Source organism: Cottoperca gobio, chromosome 20 (assembly GCF_900634415.1).
Source record: "Cottoperca gobio chromosome 20, fCotGob3.1, whole genome shotgun sequence".
Classification (NCBI taxonomy): domain Eukaryota; kingdom Metazoa; phylum Chordata; class Actinopteri; order Perciformes; family Bovichtidae; genus Cottoperca; species Cottoperca gobio.
In genome coordinates, this window is record NC_041374.1 from 5,138,532 (window position 1) to 5,147,543 (window position 9,012).

Consider the following 9,012-nt stretch of genomic DNA (forward strand, 5'->3'; position numbering starts at 1 on the left):
TCTTTTACTATGTCCATCCATTGTTCTTTTTATTTCCTTTAGATAACAATCCCTGATTTTTAACAGTAAATATCCTTTTTCAATTCAATAAAAGTCTTCTTCTCTACCTTGGACTAATGTGCACAGGGCTGTTCCACCTTTGTTTCTCCACTGTTTGTGTTCATTGTGTGTTTTTACAGTCAGCAGTGCACTCACGCTCTGTTTTCCTTGCACAGTTCTTCGTTTCGGATGAGGACCAAGTGGCCAAACGTGGCAAAGACAGCCCTCACTCTGCCCGTGAGCTGGATATTGTGCCACAGTCTGGGGTGGGAGCAGATACTGAAGATGCATCTTCCTCAGAGTGAGTCAAGTCTAGATCTTGGACTAAAAGAAAAGAAAGGGGGCGTGAGAGACTTTATAATCATGCTTTACCTGCTGTGAAGACTGCATGTTTTTGCCATATTGTTCTCACAGACGTTCTGATTGGGTGAGACCGCTCAGGCCAGTGAGGCACACACTGTACGTTACCATGTCTCAGGCATCCAGTGGGCCTGCTGGGCAGGATCTGATGGACCCGAGTAATCCTCTCTTCGGAGACCCATATATCACCTGTCGCTATAGACGACACAACACACCTCAGCAGCCCCAGGCTCCATCCATTACATTTACTGTTACACTTCATGAGGGTGTAATCTGAACTGGGATAAAGCTGCGTGTATACACCTTTTGCTTGTTTTCAGTCGATCGGAGAGCAACCTAATAACAGCAGATTCATTTTATAAAACATCCTGAGCGGGAAATAATTGGGTAAAAAAAGTTGCTTTTCACAGTCTTGAAATGCTGTGGACCGCTGACGTTTAAAGGACGGTGAGTTCATCATGTTTATTTCAAAAGTGCTTTTAAGGATTTGTAGTGGCCGAGCATCTTGGATACACTTTTTATAGTTTTTTGCGCATTTTACCTGAGAAACTGCAGCATATTGTGTTAGGAGTAGCATTAGTGGGGTCTAATACATCAATGAAAAGATGATAACCAAAGTCTAGAGATATTATTCCTCTGACCAACCAAATCACCAATAAGAGGAGAGCAGTACAAGAGAAATGTTTGTGGTTCAGTGGCAATAAATTAGTAAAAATAAGTAATTTCTTTTGTCTTTCCAGCCTCACATGTTAAACTTTTATTGCGGAAAATGTTCGATCAACTAAAAAGAAATAGCTACAACTCCATAAGCTAAAGCTTTGTCTTTGTTTTTCTGCTTTCATCTAGTAAGCCGGCCTCATCCGACGCTTCCAGCCTCTCCCCCCAGTCGGTGCCACCTGAACACATAGCACTGGCCCGGGTGTCGTCCACCAGCCGCAGCTACGACCTGCAAGAGCGCCGGCGCACAGGCAACATGACGGGTGCTGAGGAGGCCAAGTACCAGCGCATCCCTACTGACGAGATCGAGGCTCAGACGCTGGCCTCCGCGGACCTGGACGGCATCAAGAGTGAGTACAGATGATTTCTCACTGTACTCTTGGAGGACTTTAGTACACCAGGTGGATAGAAGGACACCGGTTGTCTATTTAAATTAAGTAGATGTGCCTTTTTAAAACGTTTTAAAGTAAGTTTCATGGCATTTGGAGTGCATACGTTCACCCATTATAAGGACATTTGATACAGAGATCACCTCCACGTGAAATAAACCCCAAAAGCTGCATTATCTCTGTGTTCTGTGAAGAAATACAGGCTATAATCATCATTTTTATATTGGGTCATGACTACTTGTGTGTGTGTGTGTAAGGAGTAGTGTAGTGATGAACCTGCAGAAGAATCAACTTCATGATGAAGTGGTAATATGTCAGTATTTTATTTACTACTTTCCCCCGCTGCACCCTAGTGGTCAGAAATTTTTAATTTTTTTTAATCAACAACACTGTCGCAAACATTAGGAACAGTAGAAGTGTAGTAGTAGTAATCTCTAGTCCCTTCTACAATGCAGTCGGCTCCCCGCTGCCGTGTGACGTTCCCGGCCCCCGGCCCCAGCGTGGGTTGCTTTCAGGGCCGGGGAGATTTACGTCAGGGAGTCGACCCCTCAGCAGAGAGCAGCAGCTTATCAGAGAGTGTGGCAGACAGGCCCACATTATTAAATTAGCCGTTCCTGCTGTCAGCTGAGGTCCTTGGACTCATGCCCGGGCCAACGTGGTGGCTAATTGAGAAACCTGGATCTCAGTTCACAACCTTTATCATTAGTGGAATGAAACAAGGGGAAGAGTTAAGTGGACTTGAAGGCTGTTGATGGAGGTATGGACTTGATATTGTCCAGATGTGTGCAGCAAGATTGCTTGCATGACCATGAATGACCTTCCACTACAGGGTCGGGTCTTTTAAGAAGGCCTCGTACAATCTGCCGAGATGCAGGACCAGTAGGTTACTGCTGGCTGCACCCTCTGGGATAGTAAAGATATCGTTGAACCTATTTGGTCATTATGGAGTCGAGCCCCCCGACAGATATTCTCTTTGTCTTCTTTTATCTGCTTCCCGCCACCGTAAATCATCCTGGGAAAGTGTCTCCGTCTCTGGCTGCTGCTCAACAATAGGAATTATTAGATCACTGTCCCTCCCCTTTTGTGCGACCTGAGCGAATGAACACCTCTGCTCGCTGATGCATTCTGATAGTTCCAGCAGGGTCAGGCGCCGGGCAAGAAAATGGCAACTTTTCCTAATTTGACGAAACTTGCACAAGTTGCACGCTCCAGCTTGAGGGTGTCACGTAGTCAGACGGCTGTGCCAGCACTAACCCTACACCCACCGCAAAGCCCCCTCTTCCTTCAAGAGCTGCATTTTTACTGCAGGGTCTGCCCTAAACCTCAGACATCATGGAGCGACTTGACAAGGGACCCTCTCAGGAAAGCTAGAATAGGCAGGATAGCAGCTAACATCTCGTTTTGAACTTGCAATGACTGGCTGGTTTTTACATCATGAGTTGAAACTTTGATGAAGAACCCTGAAAGCATCACTGTTTGTTTCATTGGACATATAAGCTCCGATAAAGGTAAGGCAATTGGTATTCTTAAAGGTAATCTCACTTATTTCTGATTTTTCTATTGCAAGATTGTTATTTCTCAATGGATTTGTTTCGGGAGAGTAGTTCAGGTTCTCCCGTAAGACTTTGCTTATCTTTCACGAGTGTTTGTTGTTCTAATTGAACGAATCAGAGTTTCTTTTTATCTTTTAACTCTCAAAACCTGATTGGACAATTCCTACTCGCAGTGTCGTGTCTGTGCCACCCGGTGTCTCACTCACAGTCATTTTAGTGCCTGGTGTGCTGCCAGCCTGAGAAACTCTACTCCCCGCTGAGGGACCCCAGAAACAACAGCAAAGTGGCCTGGCCCTCTGTGACCGGGTGCAAGGTCAACATGTGCATGCCGAAGGCTGCAGAAGCATAAAATAAGACTGTAACATTGTTCCGCCTACGCGCTGGGATTCCATTTCCAATTATATTATTTGGAGATCATGTTTATTTAATTGCGTATGCTTTTAGTTTTCGGTTAGGATATGTGGCTGTCTGAAGCTCTCTGTATTCTTTAACACATCTCACCCTTCTCCTCTTCTTCACCAGGTCATCGTTTCGAAGATGTTCCCGGCGTGCGCAGACACCTGGTCAGAAAGAGCACCAAGGGTCAAGTGGTGCACACCGGCAAGGACCACAAAGAGCCGACCACTCGCAGCCGTAAGCAGGACCGAACCCCCCACGAGGTGAGACATTACAGAGCTCTCTTGTCATCCATCCTCTCTAACGTTACGCCAAGTTTGATGATGTTTGTCTCCAGTTTTAGCCTGTTGCTTTTCTGCCTCATCATTGCCTACAATTAGTTTGGCATTTAAGAAGTTTAGCAGATTCATGAAAGATATAAAGGACTCTTTAGTTTTGGTAACATTAAAGACACACTCTGTGATCCTAATGCAACAAAAGTAAGATGACAACTTAATGATTATTTTCAGGTGCTAATAAAAATAACGCTTTAATAATCAGTATGTCAAATGCTGCAGTTATATAAATGCATTGACTGTTTTATTTATTTATTCAGCAGCAATTCGAGGAGGGAAATACTATGTTTACATTTTTTATTTTATACTTCAGACTTTGCTTAATTTCCCCAAAAATTACCAGAAGTTGTAACAAATCCTGGGAAATGTTTTCTCTTCTTTCCCTCGCTCAAATTTAGCACTGCCTTGTCTCTTTTGTGGATGGGACAGGGAGGGAAGGAGACAATTAAAAATGAATGAATGAGTTCTTTCCTTTCACACACGGAAAAGAGGGGAGAGAGAAGCTTAGGTAACCAGACACTGGGAGCTCCTGAGAGAGAGAGAGCCATGTTTTATTAACACACACACACACACACACACACACACACACATTCTCATACACAGCTCTGAGCCCCCAGCAGCCCAGGGTAAACAACAGGTGCCTGTCAGGTGTGTGTGATGAGAGAGAGTTGGGTGTGTGTAAAAGTGAGGGTCCCGTCCTCTGTGCCGCTGTCGCTTGTATCAGTGTTTGAGTCCTCTCCTGCACCGTCCTGCTCCTCCAGCCGCCACCGGTGGTTCTGTATCGCTCTGCCTCGCGGCTTGAAGGCGTACTGATGGACATGATGGGCTCCGGTCAAATGGCTCGGTACCAGAAGGTGAGGCTGGGTGACCGGCCAGTCAGGTTTGATCGGTGTGAGCGTGATTTCACAGGCATGCAGCAGCAGACGATAATTGAAGGGAGTGTTCCAGCAGTCTTTTTTTTTTTTTTTTAGGACCGACCAGCATGGTGTTCAATTAATAACCTGTTAACAGATATTTGATGCTGAGAGAGCTGAAGATTACGGTCTCTCCTCTCACTTTTTAGTATTAAACTTTTAAGTCATTGGCTGTTTTTCTGGAAATTCTTCCAAGTTGAACATTTAGGATAATAACACGGACTGGATTTATCTTTTGTGTGTTGAGTGAATTTCAATAAACCAGTGAGCATGGATCTTTGTTGTCGTATCTGAGGTTGCCATGCAAAATGCTCCACCAACGTTTACTCCACTAAACCACGCTTGTGTCAACTGGCTCGATACAAAGTGCTCTGGCTATTAAGTTGAACATTTGGGCACATGCTGAAGCGTGCATGTGGTTTTCTGTGGACGGTAAGGATGTTCTCTATCTCACCTAACCTGTGATGTTGTCTCCAGGTGTTTGTGGAGCTGAATGAGCTGACCATGGACAAGAACCAGGAGATGCAGTGGAAGGAGACGGCTCGATGGATCAAGTTTGAGGAGGACGTGGAGGAGGAGACCGACCGCTGGGGGAAACCTCACGTGGCCTCGCTGTCTTTCCGCAGTTTGCTGGAGCTCCGAAAGACCATCTCGCACGGTGAGAGGTGGAAATGGAGTTTAATTGTGGACTGCTTTCAAGTCAGCGTGATGCAGTTCACAGAGTACTGAGCTCAGTATGTGTGCGTCCGCAGGTGCCGTGCTGCTGGACCTGGACCAGAAGACCCTGCCTGGCATCGCCCATCAGGTGGTGGAGCAGATGATTATTTCTGACCAGATCAAAGCTGAGGACCGAGCCAATGTCCTGAGGGCCCTGCTGCTGAAACACAGGTGACCTAAAGCACCAGACTGCAACAAACAAGCTGGGATTTACCTTCAGAGGATATTAAGTAACCTAGTGAGGGGATTTCAGCTAAACTGATACATTAGTTTCATTCTTTTTTACCACAATATCACGTTTCTGTCTTGTCATTTGTTAGTGTTGAAAACTGTGTTTTGCAGCACTAGTTGTTTGGTCACTGTAATGTCTGCTGATTGGCTGGAAAGTTGTTTTGAAATGGCACCTGGCATTATTTGCATGGATTTAAACAACATTAAATCCATGCAAATCAGTCATTGCAAGATTAGAAAAGGGACAAGAAGGGAAAGATCTTGTATTTCTGTTGCACAGAATTGTTCTATATGGGGATTACATGCAATAAAAGTCCTTAGCTGGATTCCAACCACGGACGTTGAGGGTTATGTGGTAGGCGTCTTGTGATGCTTTAAATCATTACAGTGTGTTGACTCACAACTACATTTTGACTAGCTAGCTAATACTAGTTCATACTTTCTGTTATGAGGATAAACGGCGACAAATCTGACTTTTTTTCTTACTGCTGCACACTTCCTGCTACTAGGTGGCTTCACGCCTGGTCACTTCCTCGCTTCCTCCTGCTCAACCTCTCTCTTCCTCTCCCTGCCTCCCTTAGTCACCCGAGCGATGAGAAGGAGCACAGTAGCCCTTTCCCCAGGAACATCTCCGCGGCCAGCCTGGGCAGCCTGATGACGCATCACCACAGTGCCAATCACAGCCATCAGCCAGAACCGTCGGTGACCGACCCGCTCATGGGCACCACCCACACCGCGGGGGACACAGAAACACGCATCGACATGGAGAAGAACGAGGTACAGGTAGGTCTGAAGTGTTTTCAAAAAGTCCCGGTTAAAAGTATTTGTCATTATGCTAAATTTGCTTCTTGTGTTTCTTTCCATTTGCAGCAGAAGGAGCCGTCCTTAGTGTCCGGTATGCATCGGTCCAAATCCAAACATGAGCTGAAGCTGCTGGAGAAGATTCCTGAAAATGCTGAGGCCACTGTCGTCCTTGTGGGTGAGTTATCTCCTGCTCAAGCCTTCAAAACCACACAAACTTAAAATCTTTTCATCAACTGTATGTTGACTGTGATGTCCCGCCATTTTCCAGGCAGTTTGGACTTCCTGGAGCAGCCCACCATGGCGTTCGTGCGGCTGCAGGAGGCCGTGGAGCTGGAGTCGGTCCTTGAGGTCCCCGTGCCGGTCAGGTTTCTGTTCGTCCTGCTGGGACCCCCCACCACCAGCATGGACTATCACCAGATAGGACGCTCCATCTCCACACTCATGTCTGACAAGGTAAGCGAGGTGTAGAGGGATAGTTATCATTTAGAGACACAACGTACATCACACATCAGTTACATAAAGTCTCACCTCCATACAATTACACAAACAAGGAAGCAGCCTATTGTGGAGAATAAAGCAATAATACTTTTATCAGTGACATCACGCAATAAAGGAAATGGATCATTGCCACATAAACTGGTAACAGACGTGCAAACAAAAGATAAGCAGCTGAAGGCTTAAAGGGAGATTTATTGGTAACATTTGTTTGTATCCGAATCACCATCCAGCAATTCCACGAGGCAGCCTACCTGGCAGACGACAGGCAGGACCTGCTGAATGCCATCAACAGCTTCCTGGACTGCAGCATCGTGCTGCCGCCTTCGGAGATGGGTGGCGACGAGCTGCTGCGCTCTGTCGCTCGCTTTCAGAGGGAGATGCTGCGCAAGAGGGAGGAGCAGGGGGTCAAACTGGCCAAGGAGCCTAAAAGCCTTGAAGAAAAAGGTAAGCATCTCCTGAAATATCTGTGGCCTTTATCAAAGGACATTTCAGCTGCTGTTTTATGACTTCCTGTTATCGTAATTATTAACCCGCTCTTTCCTGTCACACAGAGGCCCTCCTCACACCCTTGAAAAAGTCAGATGACCCTTTAAAGCGCACAGGTCGCCCCTTCGGTGGGCTGATACGAGACGTGCGGCGTCGTTACCCAAAGTACCTCAGTGACTTCAAGGACGCCCTGAACAGTCAGTGCATGGCTGCCGTTATCTTCATCTACTTTGCCGCCCTCTCTCCAGCCATAACATTCGGAGGCCTACTGGGTGAGTTGCACGTGGGAAAGCTGGAGTCGAGTTTATCGTCTCATACGTCAAACCCCCCTCGTGCTTCTGTCTTCATGGCTCTCTAGAACAGGTTTAAACCTCGTTGGTGTTATTACAGTGTTAATTTGTTGTGTCTGTTGCTAGGTGAGAAGACGGAAGGTCTGATTGGTGTTTCTGAGCTGATTGTGTCGACATCAGTGCAGGGTGTGATCTTCTGCTTGCTCGGAGCGCAGCCGCTCCTCGTTGTGGGTTTCTCCGGACCCCTGCTGGTCTTTGAAGAAGCCTTTTACAGCGTAAGTTGATAAACAGTAACGGCTTACTAACTGCCGACGAGTGTCTCTGGACAATAACGTTCTACAATTTAAGAATCATTACATTCAAGGATCCAAATTGTTAGGATATTCTTTCAAAGAACAGAAATCTACAGTTAGCAGCTGGTTAGCTTAGCTTAGCTTAGTTTAGCTTAGCTTAGCTTAGCTTAGCTTAGCTTAATATAAAGACTGGAATAGTAAATAATATATCCCAACACAGTTTTCAACTGTGAACATTTTCCAGTGGATGAATTGAGTTTCTTGGCTCTGTGTCCTCACAGTTCTGCAAAGCAAACGACATGGAGTACCTGACGGGCCGCGTCTGGATCGGGTTTTGGCTCATCATCATCGTGATCGTCACGGTGGCCTTTGAGGGAAGCTTCCTGGTCCGCTTCGTCTCCCGCTTCACCCAGGAGATCTTCTCCTTCCTGATTTCCCTCATCTTCATCTGCGAGACCTTCATCAAGCTCGGCAGGGTACACCTGAGACTAGAAATAACAACTGCTGATTAGAAGACGTTTTTGTAGGCCAGCTGCGTGTTCACGTCCCCGACACTAAACTGAACAGACTAATCTGGGACAATATTCAAATCTCGGGGTCGAAATGAGTGTTTTTCTAACGAGTGCACCTGAAATCTGTTGTGATTGATTGTCCTTGAAAGTTAAATGGATTAAGATTTTGACTATTATCCAGGATTATGATTTTAGAAGGTTTGCTATTTTAGAGTTTTATGGCACGGACTTGAAAGGCGTTTGGGATCATCTCCTTTTACAGAAAGTGTTGTTGTGGTACCTTAGAAGAGTGATAAATGATGATCCCTCTAAGGAGAGTAATCGCAGTGGGTGTACGTGTGTGTGTGTGTGTGTGTGTGTGTGTGTGTGTGTATTCTGTTCTGTACGTTAATTATAACCCTTTGTGTTGTCTTGCAGATTTTCAAGGAGCACCCGCTGACACATTGCTCCTTCGACAACAGCACAGAAGCAAATATCA

General features: G+C 45.9%; 1 protein-coding gene across 4 annotated transcripts in view; it reads left to right on the top strand.

Annotated features, from left to right (window-relative positions):
* Positions 1-9,012, top strand: part of slc4a2b (solute carrier family 4 member 2b) — a 33,181-nt gene that overhangs the window by 21,557 nt on the left and 2,612 nt on the right. For 2 of the 4 annotated variants that reach the window (XM_029457488.1, XM_029457489.1), the window contains exons 6-19: positions 216-340; positions 1,246-1,466; positions 3,581-3,717; positions 4,551-4,643; positions 5,181-5,361; positions 5,456-5,591; positions 6,233-6,434; positions 6,522-6,630; positions 6,724-6,908; positions 7,184-7,397; positions 7,505-7,711; positions 7,856-8,004; positions 8,304-8,498; positions 8,952-9,012. The exon at positions 8,952-9,012 is cut by the window's right edge and continues 146 nt beyond it. In XM_029457488.1, the coding sequence (XP_029313348.1) occupies positions 216-340; positions 1,246-1,466; positions 3,581-3,717; positions 4,551-4,643; positions 5,181-5,361; positions 5,456-5,591; positions 6,233-6,434; positions 6,522-6,630; positions 6,724-6,908; positions 7,184-7,397; positions 7,505-7,711; positions 7,856-8,004; positions 8,304-8,498; positions 8,952-9,012 (2,215 nt within the window). The remainder of the gene's footprint in view (positions 1-215; positions 341-1,245; positions 1,467-3,580; positions 3,718-4,550; positions 4,644-5,180; positions 5,362-5,455; positions 5,592-6,232; positions 6,435-6,521; positions 6,631-6,723; positions 6,909-7,183; positions 7,398-7,504; positions 7,712-7,855; positions 8,005-8,303; positions 8,499-8,951) is intronic. The other 2 variants (XM_029457490.1, XM_029457491.1) reach the window with 2 other exon arrangements.